The 14,872-nt window shown below is 38.4% G+C and overlaps 1 protein-coding gene across 2 annotated transcripts in view; it reads right to left on the reverse strand.

Annotated features, from left to right (window-relative positions):
• Colec10 (collectin subfamily member 10) overlaps positions 1–14,526 on the reverse strand; it is a 37,943-nt gene extending 23,417 nt beyond the window's left edge. For both annotated transcript variants that reach the window (XM_042673104.1, XM_042673103.1), the window contains exon 1: positions 14,375–14,526. In XM_042673104.1, the coding sequence (XP_042529038.1) occupies positions 14,375–14,522 (148 nt within the window). In that variant the 5' untranslated portion in view covers positions 14,523–14,526. The remainder of the gene's footprint in view (positions 1–14,374) is intronic.
• Positions 14,527–14,872: the final 346 nt, after the last annotated feature.

Genomic DNA, 14,872 nt, shown 5'->3' on the forward strand with positions numbered 1-14,872 from the left:
GAAAATTCACTGGAAAAGAATGGAGTGACTAGGGAAAAGTTGTTTTCAATCATTCTCTTGATCGGCCTTAGAACAGAACAAAAGAGGTGGCATGCCGTCCTTTATTATTGTGTCTCAAAGATATACTTGCATCATCTTTCTAAAGATGCCAATTGCAGATTCGCTTTTTGGAAATTTCAATAGTCACATCCACTATTGTTCAGACTTCGCATGCATAATTAGATATACTAAAGGAGCATGCACTAGATAGTTCTCTTTCCATTCATTCTGATGAACTAGTTGGTCCTCCTGGGAACTTGGAGTGCTTGTCTTTTCCCCATTCACTCTGTTGCCCTCACTCACCTCCTACCTGTCCTGAGTTCTCTCATCTTAGTCATTCCCCATGGCTCTCCTGACAGCCTGGGCAGCTTTGTATCAAGCTCTCTGGAATAAGGCATTTCCCTTCTTTGAGTCTCATTCTCCCTGTCCATAGACTAGAGAACATGACCCCTGACGCACAGGACTTGTCAATTAAAAGTATCTCCTTTAGTGGATGAAATGCATTCAACACAGTTCATTTGGTAAGCTTCTCTGGTTTTTGTTCTAAGTAGAAGAGAAGGGGAAGTATAACAGTGATTATTCCTTTGTATTCAACCTAACCTATATCTATTATTTACTTTTTGTTTTGTTTTGTTTTGCTGCCAGGACTGGGGCTTGAACTCAGGGTCTGAGCGTTGTCCCTGAGCTTTTATGCTCAAGACTATCACTCAAGTCTCAGCTCCACTTCTGTTTTTGTTTTTGTTTTTGGTGGCTAATTGGAGATAAACGACTCACAGATTTTCCTGCCCAGGCTAGCTTGGAAGTGTGATCCTCCAAACCCAGCCTCCTGAATAGCTTAGATTACAGGTGTGAGACACTGGTGCCCAGTGCTCCATTGTTTACTTTTGTATTTGACTATGTGTTTTGCTCTGTACTATGAAAAAAATTTCACACTCTTATAGATGAAATTCATACGCTCATTGCTGAGATTTAACAATTAGCATGGTGTCATTACTTGTATTTGTTCTTTTTTTTGCTGACTTAGAAAAAATGTCAAATTATAAACATGGTATATCTTCATTAAATACTTCAGTAAATGTCTCTAAAAGACAGAAACAATCTCCTCTGCAAACATACCACCACCATAATAATGTTACTTTTTAATGGGCTATAGCAATTTGCTAAAATTACTTTCTTAGAGTTCTGTGATCTCGTTTAGCTTGAGATACCACTACACTATATATGATCTGGTTAGTAAAAGACAAGAATTGAGCACTTAGAAAGAGAAGCAGAAATCCATAGGAGTAAACTAAGTTCTCCAGAAACAAATCACGCTAAAGAATTTAATTTTCTCTTCAGAAAGAACCACTAATAGATTAAAAAATTTAAAATAACCTCTCTTGAACAGAGTGGTTGGAGGGAGACAACTTTCCATTGGCCATTTACTGAAAGCTATAGTTCCCTGGAAGACGGAGTGATTTATTAATAAAGCCCATGGGCTGTAACCTTATATGTCCTGTCTCCACATCCTCACTATATTGCTTACCAGCTGCTGTAGACTACATGTTCAATGATCCTTAATAGCCTGGCTTGGTTCCAAATGTGGCATTATTGGGAGGTGGACCTTTAAGACACAGAGCTAAGAGGCCCTTGAGTCACTGGAGGAATGACCTTGAAGGAGATTGTGGGACACCTGGCCCTCCTCTCCCCCTTCTTTTGCTTCGTGGCAGAAAGTTTGCTCAGGTATGCACTTTTAGCTACTCCATCCATGCCCCTATCATTGTGCTTGGCACCTTGAAAGGAAAAGAACAAAGAATCCCTTCCTCCTTACATGTTAATTATGTCATGTATTTTGTCACAGTAACAGAAAGCTGACTAATACACCGGGTTTGGGCATCAGAGTTAACTTCCCACAATCTCTGTTTTCACAGCCATAATTGGAAATGGCTCGAGTACCCACCTCTGCTAGAATGACCCCTACCCAAGGTGGTTTCTTCACTCGAAGAACATTCGTTCTTTTGATTAGCTTTAATCATTCTGTGATGTGCACTGTTAACAGAAGAAAAACCAATTGCATGCTTTCCTTATTTCTTCGTAACTGAAGTGACAAGTAATGTCCAGTATTACCTGTGTTGCTGCTGCTTGTTGTCTAAGGGTGGAATTTGGGTTCTCAGGGGGAGCAGGGGGAGGGGAGTTAGTTAATTTAGGGCTTCATGTTTGCTAGGCAAGTACTCTACTGCTTGAGTCTTACTTTGCCTTGACTGCCTTGGCCCTGTGATCCTCCCCAAATTGAGCCTCCCGTGTAGCTGGCATAACAGAAGGGTACCACGGGCCTCAAACCTTGATTCTTCACCTCTCTGCTTCTCTGTATCTAGGATTACAGTGAAGATGGAATTCTCCAGCTGTCTAAAAGATGCTGTACCCTAGAAGCGGCATCCAGAGCTTGGTTAATGGGAGCCAGCAGGCTTCTAGAAGCACAGCTTTCTGGTCTACAGAGGTAATGGCAGCTACGCACACTCTTTCCTCATTTGACACACAAGTAGGAGTTTTCTGTATATTTAATAAAAGCAGAACAGTAGCATGATTAGTAAGTGAAGAGTGGCTGAAAGACATTATACGTTTGCCATGGCTGTGTGGCCACTAAGTATGGCAGAAGAAGACCCTGACTTTACCCAACTGTACTTCAGAACAAAAAAGAAAGAAAGAAAGAAAGAAAGAGAAATACATTTCCAAGACTTACGAGATTCTCTGCTCCCATGGTTATCTCCCAGCTATCATAAATGTGCAGTGGACAAGATCACTCACATAGACCAATGAACACTTTCCCTAATGCATTTAAGGTGACCCAGAAACATTGTTCTGTTCAAATGAATTAACTGCATCTCATTCAACAGGAAACTATGCCTTTAGGTAGGAAATTTGCCCAAAGGAGAATCTTAGAAGAGAAAGAAACTCTTTAAAAATACATAATTTGCCAAGGGATTCTACCTTTAGGAATTGTATGCAACCTAGCGCACAGGGCATTCATTCAGATTCCCTCTGTGGTATAGGACTATACCTCTCTCATTCTGTCTCTGTCTCTGTCTCTCTCTCTTTTACATATATATATATATATATATACATATTCATATATATGCAAACACACATAAATATGTATATATGCAAACTTAGGTTAAAATTCTGAATTTGTCAAATAACAGCTCTTTAATCATATACTAAATATTTTATAATTCTCTTTCAATAAATAATAGAATTTAATAAATAATTGAATTTTAATAATTTTAATAAATATCTTGTCCAATTATTTAATAAATTATTTAAAGCTTAATAAAATCTTAAACAAAACAATTAACCTACTTGCTTCAGTTTCCTATCCTGGAAAATGGGGATAATGACCTCTTGCTCATGGAGTCACTTGAAGATTAAATGAGATTATAGATGGTAAAAGTCCTAACAGAGGCCTGTCCTGAAAGTCTCATTCTTCACAAACATTCTGTGTGTGGTGGGCATTTATTGCCTTCCTTTTTCTGCTACCCACTCCCTGCGATTCTGATGAGAGCTCCATACCTTTCTAGAAAACTATACTCACTCATTCTGACATAGTTTGGAATTTATCCACAGTAATGGCTTCAGCAGATTGAAAATGAGACCCAATAAGAACCTACAAATCTCAAATTGATGATTCAGTTATGTGTGTGTGTGTGTGTGTGTGTGTGTGTGTGTGTGTGTGTGTGTGTGTGTGTGTGTGTGTGCCAGTCCTGGTCTTCAATTCAGGGGCTGGGCACTGTCTCTGAGCTTTAGTGCTTAAGGCTAATGCTCTATCATTTGAGCCACAGCTTCACTTCCACCTCCTTTTCTTTTCTCTTTTCTTTCCTTTTTCCCCGCCCTCCCTCCCTCCCTTCTTTCCTTTTCTTTCTCTTTTGTGGTTAATTGGTGGTAGGAGTCTCATGGACTTTCCTGTGTGGGATGGCTTTGAATGGCGATCCTCAGCCCTCAGCCTTCTGATAGCTAGGATTATAGGCATATGCCACCAGTGCCTGGCTAGAACTTTTAGAAACTAGAGAGTTGATCCATCTTCAGGCCACAGAAAGGAGTTTATCAATGAAGTGAATCTATCTTGACACAGTGAAGAAAGAATGGTTTATAATGAAGTCCTGATAGAGGAGAACACAGCCAAGTCAGGAAGACTGAATCTAAAACTCATCCAAGCACCGGTAGAGCTCAAAAGCCATCCCTGAGTTGGAAACTTGACCTCTCACCTCTGATTGTTGGCTTGAATAACCAGTACAAACTCAGTTTGTCCTAGATTTTTTGACTTGTGAACATAAGTTTCCTTTCTTTCTGATATAACTACTCAATCCTGATTGAGTCCCTTTCCACGAGCTGAGCCAAACCTCAGAACATTCCTATTCTACATGCTGAGAGGAAGTTTTATTGCCTATGCTGAAGGAATTTTGGGAAGTGGCTACTTTCATCCTCCCGTATCCCAGACTCTTAACTTTTCTTTGACAGAGAAGAGTAAATGGGATCTTTCAGACCGAGTTCCACCAGAATAAACTTCTGTCTCAAGGTATGTGTAAAGAAATAGGCTAACTTAAAAAAATCGGTTGCTATACTAGGGCAAAGCTAGTACAAAAGTATGCTGGTTAAAAGTGTGTGTATATTTTATCTTTTTTTAAAAATTCTATGTGCTATGGACAATGTTTCTGCCTCCACCTTCCTCTTCAAAGCTGGTATTAATCTCACTCCCCGAAGTGCACACCTCCTGCTCTTCATAGCTCCCTGCCACTGAGGATGAGCTGGGTCTGGGACAAAACATTGTCTCTGTATTTTAGCACTTGGCACAGAGTTTGGGATACAGTAGATTCTTGCTCAATAAATGTTCTCAAAGTAAAAGGAGTAGCATCTCTAATGACAAGATGGATAAATGTGAACTTAATGACAATTTGGTCAAATGAATCTGTAATTGATAGAAATGCCATTTTCAATAGAGAGGGATTAATGAATTGATTTCCATCTCCTGGGCTGTCTGTGAGGATAGTCTATCATCTAGTGCAGCAGCCCAGGAAAAATATGCAAATCAATCTCTACTGCTCATCTGTACCCCTGTATTTTTATTTCCTTCTCTGATTTATTTTTTGTCTCCCAATATTTTTGCCTTGCTCTAATTTCCAGGCTCAATATTCAAATCAGCTACTTCTGCTGTTAATATGGAGGGAATGTAATTTAGGGCCCTGTGAATGCTAAACAGATGCTCTACCACTAAGCTTCATCTTTGGTTCTTGGATTTTTGAGTCAGGGCCTCATGCGAATAGCTCTGGCTGTCTTTGAACTCACTATGAGTGTCTGTTTACGTGGAAGTTTCCAGTGTTCTCCCTGTACCTCCTGAGGGCTAGGGTTAAAGGTGTACACTATCACACCTGGGTTCAAAGTCAACTTTAATCATACTTCTTTCCTCACATCCATTATGATTCTTAATTTGTCTCAAGTCCATCCTTTCCCTCACCTTCCTATTCCCCACTACCATTACTTTACCTCTTCCAGTCCTCATGCCCTCATCTTTGTCCCATATGGCTGATTTCCTGTGTAGTCTCATGGCAATTCCATTGATAGTTTTATTAATATTCAATTCATATTGTTTCTATTCACTAAATAGCTACCAGAAAATTGGTTTCCTTGGATCTGATATTCACTTTTCCAAACCATGTTGCAAAGTAATCTTTATAAAATCATGTTTTCATATGCTACTGCCCCTAAGATGTTTCTACCATTCTTCAGTGGACAAATCCTAACTCATTAATGTAGCATGTGGACTTTCAATTAGCATCAAGGCAACCTTCCTAGGTTAGTTTCTGGTCTTCCCCTGCATTACCTTCTCTCCCCGTCATAGCTGTCTGCTCATTGCTCATCAAAGGGTCTTTCAGTTCCTGTCTCCATGAAATAGCGCATGCTCTTCCTTTCTATTGGAAATTTTTCCATTCAGAGAAGAATCAGAGTCATATCAGAAATTTAAAGTTTGTTTGAATAAATTGCTTTGCAAAAAAGACAATAAAATAACTGTCCAAATATTTAAACAATAAATAAAAGATAAAAAATGTGCAGCTTCAATCCCTCAATTTCAGTCAAAGAAATGGTGTGTGTGTGTGTGTGTGTGTGTGTGTGTGTGTGTGTGTGTGTATGTGTGTGTGTGTATGTGTGTGTGTGTGTATGTATGTATGTGTGTGTGTGTGTGATGTGAGGTTTACCACCAGATCTAAAGACAGTCTATACGTGCAGATTTGAGTGCTTTCATTCACTGTTCTTGACAATGTAAATTACTACATTTCTAGAAAATAGAAAATAATCTCTTGGAAGTGATTAAAATAACACACAACCACAGTAAAATTATTTTCTAGAAATAACAATAAAATGCTGTATCAACAAGTATATAGTACAAAAATGTAGGCAGTCTAAAATTAATCATTGAAAGATTGACTGAAAACACAATGATTAATGTTACATTACAACAATAAGAGTTGTATTAAAGGATAACACAATTTTATGCTCTCAATAAAAATAAGGGGCTTGCTAGGCACTAATGGTTCACACCTGTCATTCTGTCTATTCAGAAGGCTGAGATCTGAGGACTGTGGTTCGAAGCCATCCTGGGCAGAAAAGTCGATGAGTCTCTTATCTCCACTTGACCGCCAAAAAGCAGAAATGGAGTTGTGGCTCAAGCAGTAGGGAGGCCAGCCTTGAGCACAAAACTCAGGAACAATGTTCACATACTGAGCTCAAGCCCTAGGACCTAGCCCACCTTGCCTCCCTTCCCCCAAAATAAGGAAGACAAAAATAAGGGGCTAGCATAGGCTCTTTGGTCATGGAGTGATCTCCTTTATATTATATCTAGAATATCTCCCATGGAGTAACAAGTACAGTAAGATACTATTTAAAATGAAGGAAAATTAAATATGGATAAAAGTACTAATACAAGATATCAGTGAGCATAACATGGCAGAAATGGGTCCAGAAATGGAAACATGATAGTGAAAAGAGAGGCCACTAGCTTTCCCTAACACATCTTTGTTGTGCACATTTTCACATGCTACCAAAAATGTGAAATACTTCTTCAATTTGAAATACATATAATAAACAACATAAATAAATAACAATAAATATAAATAACAATAAATATAAATAAATAACTATAGCTCTTCTTTCCTAAGTCTTACCCATGATCTTATGTCATTATTTTTTTTTTCTGAATTTATTGGTAGAATTATATCCTTGTAACTCACCATCTGGTTCCTTGTTACTACTTCCTAATTGCTGCCTCCAAGTATTATTTAAATAATACATTCTTAGTTAACTTTCATATTAATGTCAACTACTTAATTAGAGTATACATTTTTTGGATGGTAAGAGTGGTACACCTTGTTACGCAGTGTTGTTCAAAGCTTCGCAATTGGTTCACTTGTTCACTTGCTCACTGAGAAAATATGGATTGCATTTCTCCTGGCCACCAAGCTTTGTGATGATCCTAACAATTCATCACCATCTTGAATCAGATATAACTCAATGCCTAACAGTTTGGTGGGGGAAGGGACACAGAACAAGGTCTTAGAAGTGTGTAAGTTACTAAAGGGAAATTGCAGTGAACTTTATTGGCATATACAAGGTAAGTCTTTGGAAAAGTCAATGGCAAAGAAGTCACAAGATTTGGCTTATACTAATCTACATTGTCTGCCCCTCTAAAGATAACCCCTTACTCCTCCCTTATAATCCTATATTCCTAAGAATAAGACAAGAAAGGTTATAAGAGAAGCAGGGACAGAAAGTACTTTGAGCTACTTGGTTCCCATTCATGAAGACCTACAGATGTACAGACACTTTGGGCAGTAGTGAAGGAAAGACACTTAAGTTTTGCCTACAATAATATGTTCAGAATGAAAATATTAGAGACTCAGGCTAGGTATCAGTGGCTGAAATCCTAGCTACTCAGGAGGCAGAGATCTGCAGGGTCATGCTTTGAATCTTGCCTATAGTGAAAAGTTCACTATTGTCCATTCCCAAAATAGCCTCCAAGAAAAATTAGGACTGGAGGTGTGAACATGTGGTAGTGTGGCAGCCTGCGAAGCATGGGGTCTTGAGTCCAGTAGCATATACAAAGAAAAGAAAAGAAAAGAATAGATAGATAATCGGGAACAGAAAGCAGCAGTTTCCCATGGCTCCTAAGAGTCCCCTCTTTTTGGTTGTCCTGTCACTGGGTCACACAACGAACAGTCTGATGAAAGATTACGTTGGGATAATTTTGTGGCAGCTGAATGAAATGCTTCTTTCAAGGTACCGCTTCTCAGGTACAAGAGCACTATTGAAGATATATTTGACTACCCCTGATATTTTCATGTTTCGCACATACACTGTTCCCTGAGTAGCATCCAATCAATGATCCTCAAACTCAAGAAGCTCTTCAAATCTAGAAGTAGTAGAAGTCTCCTCATCAAAACATTTGGTATCATCAGGGCATCAAGCCTGCTTTATTAAGAGTGATTTTCCTGAGATAACACTATCCCATCGAGCAGAGCTCAGCAACTCTCATCAGGGAAGTCCAAGGATTTTTTCTTAAAGATTCTTGCTCGCAGCTGTTTCGTCAGATGGCATGCAAGAGCAGTCAGTGTACCCGACTTCCCTTCCCTTCCCTTTCAAGGAGGGGCAATGATCTCTATATGCGTTAGCAGAGTGAAAATCAAATAATAAAAATTACTTGAGTTCACACAATTTGCCTCTAGAGGATGAGTATTGTCGTGTCCACAAGAGACCTAAAATGTTGCTTCTAGAACTTCCATATCAAGGACAATAATGAATTATACAAAAATATCATTTAGGTGCTACTTCAGTTGAGTGAAGTAACATATACTTACAATTATTTTCTAAAGGGGGGGGTGGGGAGGATTGGGTGAGGGGGGAGGATGGGAAGGGTAATCAAAGGAGGAGGCTACAATGCTTGTTAAGAAATGTACTCATTATCTTGCCCATGTAATTGTAAACCCTCTGTACAGTATTTTAACAATAAAAATGTTGAATTAAAAAATTATATTCTAAAAGAGCAGAGGAATCTATAAAATCTAATTTTATAAAATTATAAAATGTTACAGATTAAATATGTGATAGGCAGTATGCAGAAAGATGTGTGTTGGTCCAGACTATAATGAGATATATCTGGGGGAAGAAAGGGAAGGATGAATAAAACTATTCTAACAGTTACCAACTTTGCCCACATAGAATGTCATAGACCTAAACAGCACGCATCAGTGACCCAAGACCAATAGGATATGTTGCCTAAGGCACACAGCAAAGTTCTTCTTTGTATGTATGTGCTAGGGATTGAATAAAGTGTATTATGTAATCTAGACTTGGTGTACACGGGGCAGATACTCCACCACTGAGCCACCACATTCACCAGCTTGCTTACTTTCTTAAAGAGAATCCAAAGAACAACAGAAAAATCAACATGCTCAGTCTCCTTCTTCTTTGGGTTTTGCTAACCAATAATTAGTTCATATTTGCAAAGTCTTTGACACTGTGTTGGGTATTGATCTACGGGAGTTATCTAGCAGGGAGTAAGACTTCCAACTTGAACACAAGAGCTATGAATATTCCTGGTTATATCTGAACTTCTGTTTTTAGAAATCATAGGAAGGCTTTTGGAAGCTGGAAGCAGGAGAAATAATTCAATTGTGTCAATTACTTGCTTACAGAGCCATGTCTAGTAACAAAGTGGAATGGCCAAACAGAAATCCATTTTCTCATGGCTAAGGATTTGCTCAGAGAAACTCAGCAAATTAGTTTTCCAGAAACTAATGCTGGGCCACACAAGCCTTCTCATGGCATAGCTACTCTTATCAAAGAGAACAGGAAACTGTGACTATCTAAGAAGACTACAAATAGAGGAGTTTGAGAAATCAGACCGAAGAGGACCTGGTAGGCCACACACATAACGTGGCATCCAAAATGAAATAAAAAGTTAGAAGAGGCCAATATAAGGATCACAGCAAAATAGTGGTAAGTGCTAAACAAACTAATGAAGTCATGATGCTATTCACAAAGAAGGAGACGTGTCATCCCTTTCTGCGTGTTTGAAGAGTCCAATGCCACCAATGGGTGGTGAGCTTGCAGGAGTTCAACATTCTTAGGCCTCCAATCTTGTCCATATATTATCATTTTAAAAGGGATCAGAGATGTACAAGACGCTATGTCAAGTGTTGTATGCCGAGCCATAGTTCCAGCCCTCTTCTTTTTAGCTGATTCCTCAGAAAGGGTCTCATGTTGTGCCTGATGTTGGTCTCACACCACAAACTCCCTATCCATGTATCTTGAATTGGAAATATGAGCCACCAGGCCCAATTTGTTAGCTGAGACAGAGACTTGCTAACTTTTCGCTCAGCTCGCCTTGGAAATGCTATCCTCCTGATCTCTGTCTCCTATGTAACTGGAACTCTAACCACAAGCCACTAAATCTGGCTCACTCTTCTTTTTATATGTTACATAAATGGAATTATAAAATACCTGATCTTTTACGTTAAAAAAAAGACACTATGTTGAAAAACAAACTTTACAATTTAGGCGGGGGTGGGAGGAGTGGAGGATGTAGTTGTGGAGATGGGAGGGAAGGGATGGTAGGGGAAAAACAAAGGAGGTGGCAACAATGCTTGATAGGAAATGTACTTATTACCTTGCTCATATGATTGTAACCCCTCTGTACAGTATTTTCACAATAAAAAAAATCTTAAAAAGGGATCAGTGGATTGTGTCTTTAAACTCTACATGTAAGTATTGGAAATCAGTAGATGTCCTGAAATGACACTGCCTTTGGAGACAAGGCTAGGGGTTAAATTTATTTCAGAAAGACTTTGGGTGCTCCACTGGGCTTCCCCGAGAATGTTCCTATATATTTAGCTCTTGTAACTGGACAGAAGAATTGTGAAAAACAGAATAAGAGCATTTTTTTCTAAATATCCTTGAAAAACTGTAACACAACCCTAATATTCCATACTAATTTTTAAATACTAAAAGTTTGGTAAAATATTGTGTCATTGTTGTTTTCAAGTAAAACCACTAGAGGTCAGAATTTCACATGAATTGGTGAGGGGGGGGGGTGCACACACGTGAGCAAGCAGTTGGAGGGGAGAGAGGGAAGACAGGAGAGAGGAAGAGAGGGGGAAAGAGAAGCAGAGCGAACATTTTCCTGCTAAGCCGCATAAAATAATAAATAGACGTATAAAAAGAAAAATAATGATGCTATTGAACAAAAGAAGCCTTGATAACCAAAAATTGTTACTCAAAAAATGTAGGTTAGGAGATGAAGGAAATACAAACAGAATTTGTTAAATGTCGATGATATCTACTCAAGTTTATAGTGATCACCCTATATAATAATGAGAAGTCTATAATTAAAGCCCATCTTGCAAATAAACAAACAGAAGAGGTATAATAACATGCTGAACACTAGCCAGGCTAGAGCTAGTACTTTCCACGGTCATGCTTAGAAAATAGTACTTTAAAAATGTTTGTATATTTGACAACAAATTCTATAACTGGATAGTATTACTGGTTTTCCATCAGAAATGGAATAATTTATTAGTTTCTTCTCTCTTAAGTGAATTTAGAGTAAATTCCTTTTATTGCATATTTCCCAGAGTATCTGGAAGATTCTAAGATCAGTGCTAAAACAAGTAATGAAATGATTGGCCATAGAGAAAACTATAGACTGGTTTCACTGTAGAAAAAACATATTGAACAAAAACCTTGACTTAATCCTTTCAAATGGTAGCTATCAATAATTGGTGGGGTTATTTTTGTTTTTTGGTTTTTTTTTGGAGGGAGGTAGCTAAATGTATAAATCTGTCATGTAAGAGAATAGAGAAGGTCTGTTAAGAGTATTTATAAAGAAATGAGGTAGATTGTAGATTATAGTTAGAAGTGCCATGTCTTGGTTTTGGTTATATCTCTTTTATCAGAGTACCCAAAGCAGAGAAAAGGTTGGTCATGTTCATGTATAAGCAACCAGCAAAGCAAAACCAAAGCAACTGCTGTTGACTCCTGAAGTTTATGCTCCAGTGCCAAGCTTGATAAATAGATTCCTTATCGTAGCTTCAAACCCTCCTTGCCTGAAACTCTGGGGGGGTATTCAGGAAAATTCCACAATTATGGAGTCAAGAAAGGAATTTAGAATGTATTTGATTCAGAGTTCCCATGCTCCAGAAAAGGAAAGGAGGACTTAGTTCCGGAACCCAGGATTCTGGAGTATGTCTTCTTTCCTAAGTGTAGTCAAGTCTTCACCCTGCCACACATTTTCCTGTAATTCTACACCGGCTCAGGAAGAGCTCAGATAAGATTTCCATAGTTTGAAATCATAACATGATTTCTAACAGGAATAGTAAAGTATGATCAGTGAAGAAATGGGGATCACAATACTCATGGTTTTTGACAAGAATTAATTACATATAGATTTATATAAGACAAAGTGGTCTATTTTTTTAACAAAGGACACAGATTGCCTTTTTTTCCCGCATAGAAAGATTTTTTCCGCATAGAAAGATTTTAAAACTCTTAAAAGCAAGGATTAATGATTCTGCACCGCTAACATATCTTACACATTCTCTTCATGTTTCTGCTAAACAAAGAATCTGTCCCTTTCCCATCTTTCTGAACCATGCTTATGTCTAAGTACTTTCTCAGAAAATCTGCTCTAATCTTTCCCTTCTCCTAAATTAATTATTTCTCCATTGCTCAGGACACTAATATATATTATTTAATGTACCACAGGCCTAAAATAGTGCTTGACATTAAGTATTTGTTGTGCTATAGCTCAACTGGAACAAACAGAATTGTTAGGTAACAATGTATCACAGTTTGGACATTATTTTAACAATACTCTCCATTATTCCTCTTTGAATGGATCAGTTTCTCTTCAAGGAAAATTATTCAACAGTGCTATACTCAAGTGAGTTTTCCCATCTGCACAATCAAAGAATAATTTTCAGCATTCTCCATGATACTGCGCTTTCCATACTGTAGAGAAACATCCAGTAATAGTTTTAAGTAAATACTTTATTTCTAACCAAAACTTTCTTTTCTGCCCATTTGCTCACATATTATTCATTTGTTCACCCGATAAATTATTTGGAAGCCCCAAGGTCTCCTTGTGACTCCCTGCATTTATTTTAGGGTAGTAAAGGTTAAAGCTGGGATTGCAATCTTAGAAGGAAATTAATTCACTGATTAAGAAAAATGCACTTTAAGCAATATACATTTATACATTTAAATAACTGACAAGCAATCGGGCTATATATATATATATATATATATATATATATATATATATGAAATAACCTTTTTTCTACTTGAAATTTTAAGCAGTTGCAATTCTTCCACTCTATAGCCTGGAGAAACAGAACATGAATTACTAATATAAGAGCACCAGTCTGCAGCGCAGTGACCACTCTTAGAACAAAAGGGTAAGAGCTGAAACTAGGAAAACAGATTTTTTTATCTACTAGTTGCTTGAAGCATATTTGGACCTTGGACCTTGGCTCTACTTGAAAAAAGATTCGCAATAATTTTATCCTTCTTCAGCTGAAGGCACTTGGCCTCAAAGACTTCACTTTCACATGAAGAAATGTTCATTTATATTCCACCTCAGTCCTTGATTTAAAATTGTTCCCACCAGAAACAAGGAGCCCATTTAATTTATGAAATAAATACTTTAGATTTATCTCTAGTTTACTGATCTTTTTTTTTGGCCTAAATAGCATTCTCAGAGCGAGTATGAGAGAAGAAAAGAAAAATGGCCCAAGAATACTGCTTGAAAGAAACCTCTCTTGGCCAGGTGCTAGTAGCACATGCCCGTAATCCTAGCTAATTCAGAGTCTGAGATCTGAGGACCATGGCCTAAAGCAGCCACACAGAAAAGTCAGTAAGACTCATTTCCAGTTAACTAACAAAAAGCCGGAAGTAGAACTGTGGCCTAAGTGGTACAGTGAAAAAGCTAAGTGAGAGGATTAGGGCCTTGGGTTCAAACCCTAGTAATGACTTTTTTTTTAAGTCTTCCTAAAGACAATGCTTTGACTATCCTTCTTCCTCCAAGGAAGAGGAACGAAGAGGAAACGAGGTCGATTTGCCTGCTCTGGGTAGCTTGGATCAGAAGCCTGCCTGCAGTCCTATACTCTCTAGCTTAAGGTAAATAACAGAATACTGATTTTCAAAAATAGAAGGAAGGGAAGAAGCCGAGGGAGATGGAGAGAGCTAATTAGATGTGAGGCTGGGTGAAGACAAAGGTCCACAGTTATGATATGGAATCTTAGATTTCTTGTCTCACCTTTGGGTCCTGGTGAAATCGTGGGTGTGGTACAGACCTCTGGGGTAGGCCGACTGTCAATATCCAGCCCCAAGCTCTGAATTTGCAAGAGAAATAGCAGGAGGAGGATGAACTGGTTGCTTCGAAGCAGGACTCCAAAGGCACTCATTGCTGTAGTTCCTCCCAGAAAGGGTCTCTCAGAAATGCCAAATAAACAGCTGTAAGTAAAACCTTCTGTTGTGGGGAAGGAAAAAGAAAAGATCAAGAGCCTACATTCCAGAAAGGGCTACGAAGATGAAGAAGGCAGCATAGCCTTCGTGGTTTATTTTCCCAGTATCCCAAATAGAGCATATATTGTCCAGACTGTTTATTTTCAAGTGACAACAGTTTACTGAACGTTATCTCTGAACTAAACATTCAAATGCGCAGGTCACTCAGAACAGCCTCAAGAGCGGAATGGAGAGACGCCGGCTGCTCTACTTGAGCTGATGATTTAGGTTGCATTGCATTTGCATACTG

Source organism: Dipodomys spectabilis, unplaced genomic scaffold (genome assembly GCF_019054845.1).
Source record: "Dipodomys spectabilis isolate Male_0828 unplaced genomic scaffold, ASM1905484v1 ptg000783l, whole genome shotgun sequence".
Lineage (NCBI taxonomy): Eukaryota > Metazoa > Chordata > Mammalia > Rodentia > Heteromyidae > Dipodomys > Dipodomys spectabilis.